This window comes from Ursus maritimus, unplaced genomic scaffold, assembly GCF_017311325.1.
Source record: "Ursus maritimus isolate PB19 unplaced genomic scaffold, ASM1731132v1 scaffold_8, whole genome shotgun sequence".
NCBI classification, from domain to species: Eukaryota; Metazoa; Chordata; class Mammalia; order Carnivora; family Ursidae; genus Ursus; species Ursus maritimus.
In genome coordinates this window covers 17,513,804-17,529,391 of record NW_024426996.1, presented here as the reverse complement: position 1 = coordinate 17,529,391, position 15,588 = coordinate 17,513,804, and the positions used below count along the sequence as shown (strand labels likewise).

Here is a 15,588-nt window from a genome sequence, read left to right as displayed (position 1 = left end):
AGACAAATACCATATGATTTCACTCATATGTGGAATTTAAGAAACAAAATAGGCAAAGGGGAAAAAAAAGAGAGAGGGGCAAACCAAGAAAGCGACTCTTAACTATAGAGAACAAACTGATGGTTACCGGAATGAAGGTGGATGGAAGGAATGGGTGAACTAGGTGATGGGGATTAAGGAGTGCACTTGCTGTGATGAGCACCGGGTGCTGTATGGAAGTGCTGAATCACTTATATTGTATACCTGAAACCTATATTACAATGTATATAAACTGGAATTTAAATTAAAACAAAAAAAAAAAAAGAAAGAAAGAAAAGAAAAAAACAACATTCCAGGGCAAGGGAACAGGAGGTGCAAAGTCCCAAGGGAGAAAGGCACATAGAGTGTGTGAGAAACCGAAAGGCAACTGGTGTGGCTGAAAGATAACGGGGAGGGAGTGGCACGAGATAAGGCAGGGGAGACTGACAGCAACCAGTGCTGACAGGGCTAAACACTGAGACAACTTTATGGAAAGAAATTTAATAGCATTAAGCAGGGGCTTAAAAATGTTCAGACTCTCTGCACCAAAAATTCTTTTCATAGGACTTACAGCCTCATTAAACAATTAGAAATCATACAAAATTCTTAGGTACAACAAAGATGTTTATCACTATCTTATCTGTATTAGGAAAAATATTAGAAACTGCCTGAACACCCCAAAAATGAGAGAAGTAATATATCCTTATAACAACACATTATAGAGCAATTAAAAATTTTTGTAAGAATATTTAATGATATAGTAAACCATTTACAACGTAAGTGGCAATATAGATAAGCAAAACCACACACACACACACACACACACACACACACATATATATGGTACTGATTCTGTTTTTAAAAAATTCTACAAATACACAGAAAGAGGTACAAAAGGGTATGTACCAATTTGATGGAAGAATGAGAATTTTAAAATTAACATTTTTATCTTTAAATTTTCCTATATTTTAACTTTTCTACAATAAAAAACCGAAAAGCACTTTTCGTTAAAAAAGTTATATACACAAAATACAAAAAATAAAAATAATAACTGCCAAACTATCAACAATAACTATTTCTAGTTCAAGGAATTATGAATGGGTTTTTTGTTCTTTACTGTTTTCTGCATTTTAGTTATCTTTAATAAGAGTATAAGTTTTTATAATCAGATATGTGTTATAGTTTATATTTTTAAGATAACATACCCTGGTAATTTTGCTTTGGGATTTTGCAAAGTACTTTTTCTGCGTTTGAGCCAAGAGTTCTTGTCCACCTGCTATGGCCAATATAATGGCATCAGCCATGCGGTTATCATGTAAACAAAGGTCAACAGCACTCTCAAAGTTACCCGTCAGCAAAGCCTGAGTAATTAAACCATCAATATCTGCAATGAGGAAACAATACACCCAGGTTAAATAAAGTTTTTGCTACAAGAAAACATTTTATACCTATCAATTTTTACATGTACACACAAAGGAGAAAACAATGCTAATTTCTGAATATGACTGGTGGATTAATTTCTAACACAAGTTTTTGAGGTCTATGGAAATATACTGACATGCATGTAAGTAAATCAGGTAAAATAACACATTTTTCAGATTGTTTATACTGGAATAATAGAGATTGTTATACAGTTTTTTATCACATAGATGTCAGAATATACCACTATCTCCAAGAGACTAATTACATATACTAAATAACTGAGTTCTTCTTTTCAACCCTCTACCACTTGTAACAAAACATTTGTAATCTAAACTTAGGGACTATCTGCTTTCAAATAGTTAAAAGTCAAAATGAAATAGGTATTTACCGCCGCTGATGGAGATGTTAAATGTTCCTCCTGCTGATGGTAGAAATTCAGATTCTTGTTTTCCCTCTTTAATGCACTAAAGAGATGGGAAGGCAGCAATTTAGCCAGGATGAAACTGGAATAATTCACTGGCAAACAAGATCTATATATAATTATTCACCTACTGACTAGATGACAGGCCAAGTTATTCCAGAAAAGTTCTCAGATCTAAGACTTTCCTAAGTATTAATTCCCATTATACAATCATAAATAAAATAAAAGGTCATCAAGAATAATGTTAAAAAAAAAAGGATACGTATCTATTAAGGATACATATCTATTACTGGTAGCTCAGAAATTACTGAAGAATCTTTGTTTTCTTAGATACTTCAAATAAGAATAGCTTGAAAAATGCAAAATATACGTTTTTTATTTTACCGTATTACGATTTTAAAACAACCCTGCTGCTATACATCTAAAATTTTCTACATGTCTAAAAATCTCTGCCCAATCATTAGGTTTAGTTATAAGAAGGTCTTTTTATTTTAACCGAATCAGTCATGAAAAAAAAATTACCTGGTGCCCTTGTACAAATGCTATATAAAAGACTATACGAATACACTCAAATTCAATTACAGATTTTGTATTCCCTTAAATTAGTCATACCTGCAGTAGCAGGTTGGTCTGGTAAAAAGATACACAGTTCTGTTATAAACTTCTGAGACTACCTGTAAGACTACCTGTAAGAAATTCTATATTTTCTTTCTTTAGAAGAAAAGAAACATAAGGAAGGCATACTGCTGGCAAATAGTTTAAATGCTTTCTATGTATAAAAATTCACAAGAAGACAAAAATAAAATATATCAGAGATTATAGAGAAATTTTTAAAGAAAAACATAGCTGTCTTTCATGAGATAAAATACCTATCTTCTGTGCTTGTGTTACCTACACATCTGAATGTAAGTGCTTAGTATTCAAAGTCAGGGGCATTTCTGGATTGGGGAATTTTAGTGCAGGGTAACAGCATAGCATCATCTGTAAATAATGCTCAATTAGTTAATACTATTACAGGAGAATAATCATAACCTTAATTCTTTCCCTAACTAAAGAGAAGCATTTTAGAACTTTTATAATTCAGAAAGATTTTAGAATTTAAGTTATTCACATTAATAAGTAAATCAGATACTGATCTGATTATATTCACTAACTTACTAAAAAACCCTTTTTTTAAAACTCAGATTTTTCAAATTTGCCTTCTAAGAAACAATTAATAAACCTTATTCATGGACTTCTGAAATATAAGGCTGAAAAAAACAGTTTATTACACGTTGAGTATTTTCGATGATAAACTATCATGCCTGATAAACAAATGGCATCATCAAGGTAAAGGGGAGGATTCTACCTCCCTAAACAAAATCTTTCAAATACTCTGAAAGTACATATTGGTGACTACCATTTTGTTAAGTACATATTATTCTGATCTATTTTTTTAAAAAGATTTTATTTATTTATTTGACAGAGATAGAGACAGCCAGTGAGAGGGAACACAAGCAGGGGGAGTGGGAGAGGAAGAAGCAGCCTCATAGCAGAGAAGCCTGATGTGGGGCTTGATCCCGTAACGCCGGCATCACGCCCTGAGCCAAAGGCAGACGCTTAACCGCTGTGCCACCCAGGCGCCCCCATATTATTCGGATCTATTAATTCATAAGTGTATTTCCAAATGGTCCTCTACTTGATAATACATAGTTAATCTCGTTGTACATAGATGAAAGTATATTTCTTCAATGTATCCTACAATTCTGTATAGGTATTACCAAAATTGGTTCAAATTATAATTTTACAAAGATTTTATTCATATTCTTTATTCTCAGGTTAAATAAATGTTACATCTACTTCTAGGGAAAGTGTTTTTTAATAATTATCTTATAAAAGCCTAATTTACTGATGAATTATTCTTATAACTTAGCTAAGGATTGTAAGAAACATTCTATAGTCAGGGTATCTCCATATCAGAAAGAACAATGAAAAAGTCAAAGATGAGATGAGAAACAAGAACTTGTTGATTAATTTTCCAAGATCGAATATAATTAGAAAGCAAGAAAAGTACAGAATTATTTAGTAATGGTTAAAAAAACCCCAGAAAAACAAAAGGAAAAAAATTAATGATACAACTCTGTGTTCAAGGACTCTTTTTAACTGGTTATAAAAATTGTCAACTACAACTCACGACACGTTTATCATGACAATCAGTAAATCATGACAGTTTATTTAGTGAAAAATTCTATACATGGATTCAAAGTTCAAGACTACTCTAGAAGCCTCTGCCACTGACAGCAGGCCCTAAACATTAATGTGTTAAGAAAAAACATTAACTTTACATGCAATGTATTGTGGATTTCTGAGTAAGATCTCTTTTCATTTTGACATGCTGATATCCACCTGACCAAATTAAGTCAATCTCATGTCAACTGTTAATTTTAAAACATATAATCCAGAAGCTAGCTCAAAGAACTAAAGATTTCATAGATGATACTTCTGTCAAGCAAGTAAATAGACTCCTACCCCCAAAATCTCTAAGAAAACAATATATTTCAACTGTACTTTGGAACAAGTAGTCAAGCAAATTTTCCATATTTCAATGTGAGATAAACAAATATCACATATTTTCCCAGTGTAATTAAAGATGAAAGAAATAAGTACCTCTCCCAAGAGCTGCTCTTCAGCAGCAGGGCTCTCCTCCCCATCACTCTGTGCTACTTGGTCAGAGTCTTTAAGAGCCTTTGGTACACAAAACAATTACAAGGGAAGTTGAAGAATGTAGCATTAAAAGAATATTAGTGATTAAGAAAGACAAAAGACCCAACCAACAACATTCAGAGCTAGTTTAATCATAAGAAGCAACACTAAGTAAATTGATTTAAGAAGTACTATCAGAGGAAAAGCAAAGAGCATTACTGCTAAGACCTTCCCTTTTTTCCTATCAAATGTCCCCCAGGAACAAAGATCTTAACCTTAAGTATCTGAGCAGTCATTGATATTGTTTTTCCTCTTTTGCAAAATTCAAATAATACCAAGAGAAAGGAATTCCTTCTACCAGCTAAACTTATACTATTTTAAAATAAGAATTCACTTATTACAATATCTACAATCAGCATTTATTTTTATACTATAAAGCAATAAAACAGACACATTTCTTAAATTACATTTCTTTCTGTGTTATGACCTAAACCAAATTTTTGGAAGGTAGCTATTTTTAAAGGCCTTCTTACCACATTGGGTCCATCCACTTTGTTCAAGGCCAAAGCAATCTGAAATAAAAACAACAACTCACCTACTACATGGAATTCTATTTCAAGGCATATAGCACATGCTCACCTCTTTCTCCATTTTCATTGGCAAAAATCCACCAAAGTTCAGATCAGGAATGGTGTGTTTCAGGAAAGAATAAAATCTGCTATTCAATCACAAACCTAACCTCAAAACAAGCATGTTTTCTTCTACTTTCTTTTAAGTAACTATAATTAATTTTTAAAAATTTCTTCAAGTACTCACTACTGAAGAACTGCTGTTAGAAGTATTTTGACAATCAGATTCTATTTCATTTTTACTATTAGGTATTTGGTAAAACTTTCATATTAATCCCTTACAAACCTATAAAAGTTATAGCACCAAGAAGTTTAGACCAATGATAAAATTAAATATAAAAAAATCTAAAGGAATGAGCAAAGACACACAGCCAATAAGCAGTGGGGCTGTGATGTGACATCTTCAATGTGCTCGGCACTGCTCAGAGTGCACAGTATCTAAGCTGTACCATGTACGGCAACCTGCAACGCTACAGAAAACTTGAGTCACTTTCAAAGAACAAAGGGCTAATACAAATTACACAAAGAATCTAAAATAATTCCTTCAAGGTTTCCAAAGTCAGAGTGTCTTTCGTGCTGGTCATATCAAACTGTGGAATGAGTAATAATGAAGTCCCTCTTTGAGAAGAAAACTGGAACTGGAATACGACTCTCTTTTTAAAAGGGAATCTTCTTGTAAGTTAAAATATTAAGTGACTCAGTTGGACTTTTGTTTATTCAGGTTCAGTATAATAAATTGTCCTGGTTCCAAAATATTTACTAGCTATTTGTCAGCTGGCCAAACTCATAGAGAATTTGGAAATGTGGGCTAAAGGCATGAACGGTGAGGGTAGAAAATAGTGGTAATCTTAGAACCAGTACTCTCTTTTTCATCACTTAAGCTGTAGTGAACATGGGTGGTCTTTAAGTTTCCTCATTTTCTTTTCCTCCAGGGCCATTGCTACACACCCTCTTAAAATCTGTTATTTCCAGTGTTTGAAGTTGATAGCCTCTTATCTTTCAAGGCCCAATTCTACCTGATATGACACAGCTGTTTAAATCAAGTTTGAAGTCAAGGTGGTTCTGGCAGCTTTTAAATCCAGGTCCAAGGTGGAATTACACATTTAATAATATGTATTTGGAACTCTGGCAACCAAACACAAATTCTTGTTAAATATTTACTGAATGATTTGAGATTATCTGTATAGAAGTTTATAAAAAGAACACTTATTCTACATAAATACTTTACTTGTATAAGCACAGCCTTTAACTTTCCCAGAAATTTACCTTCTTTCCTAGGTCTTCTTTTCTGTATCCTAGAAGTTCAAGGTATTTTCCCCGAGAATCATCCTCAAAGTTTACCTTTAAAGAAGACATAATCTTAAAATAAAGACCTGCCTTTAAATTTTTAATTACTTGATCAAATTCCAAGTAGAATTATTAAAAATTATCAAAAATAAAGTCTACTAAAGTCTACTGTCACCAACTAAAGCTTTCTGTATCTACTATGTAGAAGGCTCACAGTAGAAAGAGTCCCCAAAATAGTTTTAATAGGTCACTTTTTAAAATAGTAAGTATACTAGTAATTAATTATCCTTGTTGAATAAAGCTTACTTTTATCTTATTTTTTAAGTAAACTCCATGCCTACTGTGGGGCTTGAACTCATGACCCTGAAATCAAGAGTTGAATGATCTACTGACGGAGCCAGCCAGGCACCCCAAAGCTTTTCTGTAAATACAAGCTAACTCATGTCCAATGGTTATATGCATGCAAAACACAACAATCTGTGGAACACTCAATGTCCTACAATTCTTTCCCAAAATTAATAATTACAAAATATAAAATTCTGTAATTTTAGAATTTAACCTTCTTGTATAGGGTTATAAGATCTCTTTGGAAAACGCAGTATCAAGAAACAGACATTCCAGTGGAGGCAAAATGACCAACCAGAAAACTCTATTTCCTATTGTCATAAATGCAACTCAGTAAAAGGAATGAGAAATGCCTCCAAACCCTCTCCCCTATAACTCTTCCCTCTTTTCCCATTTCCTTAACTGGATCTACTACAGAGTTTAATATTCTGTTTTTATTACACTAAGCTCTATGTTATAATTTAAATACAACTATTATGCTGTTTTTCACTTATTAAAAAAGTACTTCATATTAGGCTCTTCGAAGCAGAGAGGGAAGAACTCTTGACATAAAAATATGGTCACGGGCTCTTCCTAAGGTTTCTTTAATGTCATCATGAAGCTCTTGAAATCAGAACCTTGCAATAATTTCTTTAATAAGAACACACTGAGAATATAAGAACAGTTAAATTTACAGATAATGAAATTGTTTTAATCTCAACTTTACCTTCAAAAAGGACCATACGTTTTTTTCAAACTCAGTCTGAGAAGCATCAATTTTTTTCTGACAATAACTGACAAATCCTTGTGACTGCACGACTTGCTGAAGTTGGTCCGATCGGCTGAGGAATTCCTGCTCTGTTACAACCTGACTGATGAACACATGGTGCTGCTGCTGCTGCTCAGCTCCCTGCTGGGCCTGTGTTTTGACATTCTCAAAGGTAACCAGTTTGCCTCCAAACTATAAAAGAAAAAATGACCAAAGTCAGTTTGAATAACAAGGATGAGGCCAAAAAGTGTGCTTACTGAAAAACCTAATGGAAAGAGCTATGGCCTTAATAGGTATCACTTTGGATAAAATTAGCTGATAGGGTCTCCCGTACTCCACCATCTGACCCCAGCCTTCAATTACTATTCTTCTTCGTACCACCTACCTTCTAGATAAAATGCACTATTTCCGTGCCCCCCCCGTTTCTCACCTACTTGTTTTTACTAACTGCCACATACTCAATGTTGCTTCTCTTCAAGGCCCGGGCAAATGCCACCTCTTCCACCTCAGACGCCCTCAATGTATTATAGATCTCTTTTGATTCAACTACTAGCTCATATGTATTTGCCTCAGCTTCTGTTCTTGGCTGTAAGTTTTAAAGGGTGGCAGAATATGCCCCTACAATATATGCCATTTGGTATAATGACTATTTTGAGCTAAGGACTACTTGTAAAACAGCAGGAAAGAAGGGCACCCTGACCTCTTTTCTTCCTGAAAGCTGGAGATGAAACTCCCCTGTGAGAGCTGCCCTCTCTATACCAGGGACAAAGAAACATTCTTATCACCAGAGGGGAGAGAAATCTGTACAAACAGACCTTGTTAAATAACAATTTACCTCCCTTTAGTCTCTCTAAATATTTTAGTTACTTTTCCACGACTGCCATTCTTTGTTCAACCTAGTATATAAGCACTTAGATTTCGCCACTTGTTTGTGTTTTCATTTCCCAATGGGGGCCCAGGTATACATAAAGATCTGTATGCTTTTCTCCTGTTAATTTGTCTTATATCAATTTAATTCTCAGATCCAGGTGAAAACCCTAGGAGGGCAGATGCAAAGTTCTACCTCCCCTATACTCACAAGGACTGCGGTTCTTTTTTTTTTTTTTTTTTTTAAAGATTTTTATTTATTTATTCGACAGAGATAGAGACAGCCAGCGAGAGAGAGAACACAAGCAGGGGCAGTGGGAGAGGAAGAAGCAGGCTCATAGCGGAGGAGCCTGATGTGGGGCTCGATCCCATCACGCCGGGATCACGCCCTGAGCCGAAGGCAGACGCTTTAACCGCTGTGCCACCCAGGCGCCCCTAGGACTGCGGTTCTGTATGTACTTTATTCTTATATCTCCTACAGTATCCAATATCTGCCTTGTATACAGCAAGTAAACAGTTACTATCTGAATAATATATTTATACAAATAGATATAGGTAAAGAAGGAAACACAGGACCAAATCTGGTTCTTTACACTCAGCAATTTTTGTATAAGGATTATTGTTTTTATGTAAATTGAAATACCAACAAAACATAAACCACTATTCTTAAGGAATTTAACATTCAAATAAAACTGGATATAACAGGCACTTGTAAGTTCTAAATGATATGTGGATAACATCACACATGATACGAACTTCACAGAAGGGCAAAACTGCTGCGTTTCCCCCACATTTTTGGGAAGTTGGTGAAAACTGAACCCCCCAGAAGCAAGACCTAAACTGGGTTTCACAAGAGATCAGGCTTATTCATTTCTTGGTTCTGTGTAATAATATTATAATATTACACAATTACAATAATGTAAGTGCTATGTTAACTAATTGAATGTAAATTAAAAAATATATAAAAATAGGGGCGCCTGGGTGGCACAGCGGTTAGGCGTCTGCCTTCGGCTCAGGGCGTGATCCCGGCGTTATGGGATCAAGCCCCACATCAGGCTCCTCTGCTATGAGCCTGCTCCTTCCTCTCCCACTCCCCCTGCTTGTGTTCCCTCTCTCGCTGGCTGTCTCTCTCTCTGTCAACTAAATAAATAAAATCTTTAAAAAAATAAAAAAATAAAAAATAAAAAATATATAAAAATAAAAAAAGAAAGGAGCATAAAAAAATAACGTAAGTGCTGCTCGTCAGTCCTCATTTTTTCAAACTAACCAAAACAAATACAGAAAACTTTAATATTGGTACCGAACACAATAAAAATATTTTTAAAGTCTTAACAATATAAAAATAGTGTAATTTACAAAAATTGGCAGAAATAAAAATTTGGAAAAGAAAAAAAATTGGAAAAACTGGGAGGAAGTACATAAACGCACTAATTTAATATTGCATAGAAGAGTTTTGAGTAGTACCATATGAAGCTGATATATCATAACATGGATGTTTAGGTAAATTATTTACATTTATAAAGATATCCACAAGAACAACACAAACTTCTAAAAACTTCACTGGTAACCGAAAGATATTTGAGAGGGACACTGCCATTCTACCCCTCATGTCCACAGAGAGGGCATTTTCCTTGCACTCTGTAAGAGGAACTAGCAGAGGAGGAACACTTCCAGCCCTTCTCTGTCCTTCACACTGTCCTGGGAGTGGACTGACTGACGTTTTTCAGGAAAGAACCACAGCACGCTCACATCAGCTCTTCAGGGCATCTTTTTATAGTTGTCTTCCCACCCAGAGAAATAGTCCATATGGATAAGCTGCCTGCACCTTCAAGGAAAGTCCTATAGTACCTAAACTTGCCTGTAACTAGGTTAGTAAGGTGGCCTAATACAGGGGTAAAGCTAAAAACATGTTTATTAAATCAGATCCTGGGGCTATAGAGGCAAGCAGAACAGCCCAGCTCTCAGAGATTTCTATGTTCTAGTTTGTTACAAGGCCCACTATAGTTGCACATCTAAACTGTAGCCTCCAATCTAGCTTATGGCAGCACTAAAGCTGATATTTTGATTTTCCATCTCTTACTTGGTTACTTATTGTCTTTATAATACTCCAACACTAGTAAGCGGAGGAGGGAGAATGGGGAGGGGGAAGACGTTCCCTTCTCATTCCTAAGGTAAATACATAGTGAACACCTTCTATTTGTCAGCGACCATTCTAGGCACTGAAAACATACCTGCGAACCAGATAGTCAGTCCTCAAGAAGCTTATATTTGGGGGGATCTTTTCTGTACATTCTGGTTTTCTTTTAAACCTTGTACACACACAATTCTATAATAATTGTTTTAGTTACTTATGCAAGGATGGAAATAACTGGATGAATGGTTAGTATTCAATAAAAAAAAGTAGAAAATCATAAAGGAAAAGACTCCAAGGCAGCAGTACAGACAGACAGTAGAGAAAACTAAACAGGAGGGATGAGAAGATTAATTAATTAAATCCAAAGGATGGATTTATTAGTGACATAATCAAAGGTCTATTTTAGGAAGATTAATCTAGGGATGTAGTATAGATTGGAGGGAGAATAGACAAGCTATAGACAGGCAATCATGTAACAGTTCAGTGTGAAAAGATGAAGAATCAGGCAGAGTAACGGCAAAGTAAAAGGAAGAATTAAATCCAAGAGATTTCTAAAGAGCAATATCTGGACCTGAGGAATGAATATAAGAGTTCAAAAGAAAAGTTCTGAGCCTGACTAATAGAAGAATGATAGCAAGAACTCAGCAGTAACTGCAGAGGAGATCATTCATTCAGTTTTGACAAAGGTGAATATATATAATTCTACAATGTGTGTAAATTCTATAACAATGATGGGGAAGCTGAATAATATAAGCGTTTTTTTCATTTTTATTTTTTTAAGTAATCTCTACTCCCAATGTGGGGCTTAAACTCATGACCTCGAGATCAAGAGTCGCATGCTCTACTGACTCAGCCAGTCAGGCACCCCAAATAATATAAGTTTAGTATCCTACTTTTAGGCATTATTACCAAGAGGCTCACTCTCATCATTATATACAGTAGGCATCGGATTAGACTGACAGTAGAATAGCTAAAATCTTTGTAAGTGTAAAATTAGACAAGTTATTAATTTCTCTGTGCCTTTCTATCTACAATATAGGGGTAATAGTAGTAGCTATTTTATAAGCAGTTGTGAGAATTTAATGAGTTACTATATGCAAAATGCTTAGAACAGTAGCTGGCACATAGTAAATAAATATACTTTAGCTATTAAAAAATACACTTTAGCTATTAATATTATTAGTAATGAAGTTTTGTTGTACCTGTAGTTTGTATGAAGAAAGCAACCCAACACTGAACAAATGGACTATTCTATGCAAGACTTAAAAAACAGTAGTGAAGTAAGAATATTTACGAAAGGACTTTATTTCTTCTTTCTGGTCTATAGGGATAACCAGACTCGTCTAAGCTGAAGTTTGAGGACATTAATATGGCAATGATACAGACACAATACCAAAAGCACAGGCAACAAAAGCAAAAATAGACAAATGAGGCTTCTGTGCAGCAAAGGAAACAATCAACAGAGAAAAAAAGCTACAGAATGGGAGAAAAATATTTGCAAATCATTTATCTGGTAAAGAGTTAACATTCAGAATATATAAAGAACTCCTACACCTCAATAATAAAAAATCCCAAACAATCTGATTTAAAAAATGGGGAAAAGACTTGAATAGACATTTCTCCAAAGATGACACACAAACGGCCAACAGATACATGAAAAGATGCTCCACATCACTAATCATTAGGAAAATGCAAATCAAACCATAATGAGATATCATTTCATATCCATTAGGATGACTGTTATCTAAACAACCAGAAAATAACACGTGTTACTGAGGATGTAGAGAAATTAGAACCGTGTGCACTGTTGATGGGAATGTAAAATGGTGCAGCCACTATGGGAAACTGTGTGGAGGTTCCTCAAAAAATTAAAAATAGAATTACCTTAAGATCCAGCAATCCCACTTCTGGGTATATTCCCAAAAGAGTTGAAAATAGGATCTCAAAGACATAAATGCACACAAATGTTCTTTGCAGCATTATTCACACTAGCAAGAGGTGGAAACAACCTTAATGTCCATTGATAGGTTAATGGATAAAGAAAATGTAGACTATTATTCAGCCTTTTAAAAGTAGGAAATCTTGTCATACACGGCAACATGGATGAACCTTGAGGACCTTATGCTATGTGAACAAGACAATCAACAAAAAGACAGATACTGCATGATTCCATTTATATGAGATATCTAAAGTTGTCAAACTCACAGAAACAGAAAGTAGAATGTGATTACCAGGGGCTAGGAAAGGGAAAAATGAGCAGTTGTTGTTCAATTGGAAAACAGTTTCAGTTTTGCAAGATAAAAAAGTTCTGGAGATCTGTTGCACAACAAATGTATATAGTTAACACACCGTACTGTACATTTAAAAAGGGTTAAAATGGTAAATTTTATGCTACATGTTTTTTTACCATAAAAAAGAAAAGAAATTGGCAATTAAAAAAAAGTTAGAAGGAAGGAATAAAGAGAAGGAAGGAGGATACACAGAAAAAGAAAAAAAAGATTGAAGGAAGGAGAGACAGAGAAGGAAGTTAAGGTTAATAAGGAGATGGACACCACAGAGTATATCCTTAGTTTTTGATGTAATACTGTATGGTAACTAACAAGACATAATAAAAAATTATTATAAAAAAAAGAAATAAAACTACTTTGTTTTGTCTCAAAAAAAAACCAATAAGGGGATGGACAGTGTGAAGGTTGCACAGCAATGTAAATGTACTTAATGCCACCGAACTGTATATTTCTAAATGGTTAAAATGGTAAATTTTATGTTATTTATATTTTACCACAATTTAAAGTAAAAAAGAAAAACAGAAGATCCAATTTTTCCTGAGAAACCATTCTGAATGATGAAAAACCTACAGACACATCTCAATCTTCTTCCGTCTGAGTGATCTTATTAGAACGCTTTACTACAAGAAGTCCTTTGTGCTTATGGACCATAAAAACAAATCCACCTACTGAAAAGGAAGCACCAACAGGCCTTCGGATCCACTTGGGTGGCTTCTTCAGAGGCAACACTATATTATGCTGAGCAGTCTGCTGAGGAATTTGTAATGGAGGAAGGGGCTGTCCTGTGCCAAAGGGATCAAGATTCCCAAAAGATGATGAAAGCTAAAAAATATAATAACATGAGAATTTGTAATTTATACAAGATTATGTTACATGTTTCAAGTCATACCCATGAAATATTTTTATCACAATTATCCAATTAATCAGTAGCACTGATTAGTAAAGTCATTTTCAAAATAATTAAACAATAAGATATTTTTACAAGTGTTATGATTGAAAATTTTAACACTTCCTATTACCTTGTCAACTTGTTTCTGCCTTAAGCCATCTGCGCTCCCACCCATGATAGAATAAACACTGATACGACCATCAAAGGAAGCCGCTGATAAGACAGCAGGATTTCTGGGACACCACTGAATATCAAAACACCACTGTGTGTTGGTGGGAAGTTCATATAACACCTAGAAAACAACAACAACAAAAGTCAGAAAACAGTGTAGCCACTTTACAGCCAAAACACCCGAATTAATATGATCAACATGTGCAGCTTAATTAAACAATTACTTTTAGAAAGTATGTTGAGCCAGGAAAAACAACTGTAAAAATTCGTTTAAAGTATAAAAGGAGTCCACTATGGTGATCTATTATAATAAAAATGAATGCTTCTTCAAAATATTGACCAGATTCAGAATAAGTACATACAAAAACTAAGGTTTTTCTGTGTTTATTAAAGTGGTAGTAGCAGGTGCATCTGAAAGACCAGAACAAATTAGAGTCAGCTTGTTAAAACTCTAAAAGACAATGGTCTCTGCCCAACTATTTTTGCTTGCCAAGATCCAAACAACCATATTTAGGCTACTTGAAGACCACATTTAAAAAATAAGCTCAAGAAGGAAGAATTCACTGAGAAATTTGGTTTTGAGTCAAACAAAACCATGTATACATCATTTGTTTTACTGCAGAATGGAAACAGATTCACCATAAACAGTTTAGAGGGAAAAGAATATGGAAAAACTATTAAAAAATGGTTGGTATAAAACCTTTACAATGTAATAATTATTGTTAACTCAAAGTTAGTGTGATCGTAACTGATGCTCATAGGAGCATAGGTTTTCTTTTCTTTTCTTTTTTTTTTTTTTTAAGATTTTATTTATTTGAGAGAGAAAGAAAGGGCACGAGCACAAGCAGGGGGAAGGGCAGAGGAAGAGGAGGAAGCAGAGTCTCCGCTGAGCAAGGAGCCTGACAGACTAGGGGCTGAATGCCAGGGTCCTGGGATCACCACCTGAAGGCAGATGCTTAACTGACTGAGCCACCCAGACACCTCGGTTTTATGGTTTTTAAGAAGTCAAATTATCTTAACTTTGACCTTGTGGGATATTTTAAATGTTTTATTTTATAAGAAAACAGAATTAAGTGAAAAGGTACTTAGCCTACTTATCTTTAAGGCTTAAACTGGTTGATAAGACTCATTATTCACATTACTTAAACCACTGTTCTATTCCTAATTTGCACTCGAATAAAAAAATCTACTAAACTTTTTAGTTGCAGCGTGTACTAAAAGTTTATTCCTTCAAAGTTCAAGCACACACAATTAATCATATGCAAAATTCATTTTATCAAATCATATAACTCAGAAAATTAGAACAGTTAATTTCCATGATTTTGAACTCACTTGGGAAGGCACAGTATAAAATGCAAGATTTTACTGTTTTTTTGTTTTGTTTTTTAAAGATTTTATTTATTTATTTGACAGAGAGAGAGAGGCAGCGAGAGAGGGAACACAAGCAGGGGGAGTGGGAGAGGGAGAAGCAGGCTTCCTGCTGAGCAGGGAGCCCGATGCCAGCTCGATCCCAGAATGCTGGGATCATGACCGGAGCCGAAGGCAGTCGCTTAACGACTGAGCCACCCAGGCGCCTTGCAAGATTTTACTGTTTGGTCTACAAACATATGAGGCAAAACTTACCACTTTAATTTTTTTCTCCTGTCTCCCCTAACTTGAATATTTCTATATTCTTCTAGATACCACT

General features: G+C 34.7%; 1 protein-coding gene across 12 annotated transcripts in view; it reads right to left on the bottom strand.

The window, feature by feature from the left end:
* SEC31A (SEC31 homolog A, COPII coat complex component) overlaps window positions 1–15,588 on the bottom strand; it is a 73,635-nt gene that overhangs the window by 36,103 nt on the left and 21,944 nt on the right. For 6 of the 12 annotated variants that reach the window (XM_040625187.1, XM_040625188.1, XM_040625190.1 and 3 more), the window contains exons 9-16: window positions 13,861–14,022; window positions 13,511–13,663; window positions 7,511–7,744; window positions 6,439–6,513; window positions 5,077–5,115; window positions 4,508–4,585; window positions 1,829–1,904; window positions 1,224–1,402 (exon numbers count right to left, since the gene is read on the bottom strand). In XM_040625187.1, the coding sequence (XP_040481121.1) occupies window positions 1,224–1,402; window positions 1,829–1,904; window positions 4,508–4,585; window positions 5,077–5,115; window positions 6,439–6,513; window positions 7,511–7,744; window positions 13,511–13,663; window positions 13,861–14,022 (996 nt within the window). The remainder of the gene's footprint in view (window positions 1–1,223; window positions 1,403–1,828; window positions 1,905–4,507; window positions 4,586–5,076; window positions 5,116–6,438; window positions 6,514–7,510; window positions 7,745–13,510; window positions 13,664–13,860; window positions 14,023–15,588) is intronic. The other 6 variants (XM_040625193.1, XM_040625194.1, XM_040625195.1 and 3 more) reach the window with 3 other exon arrangements.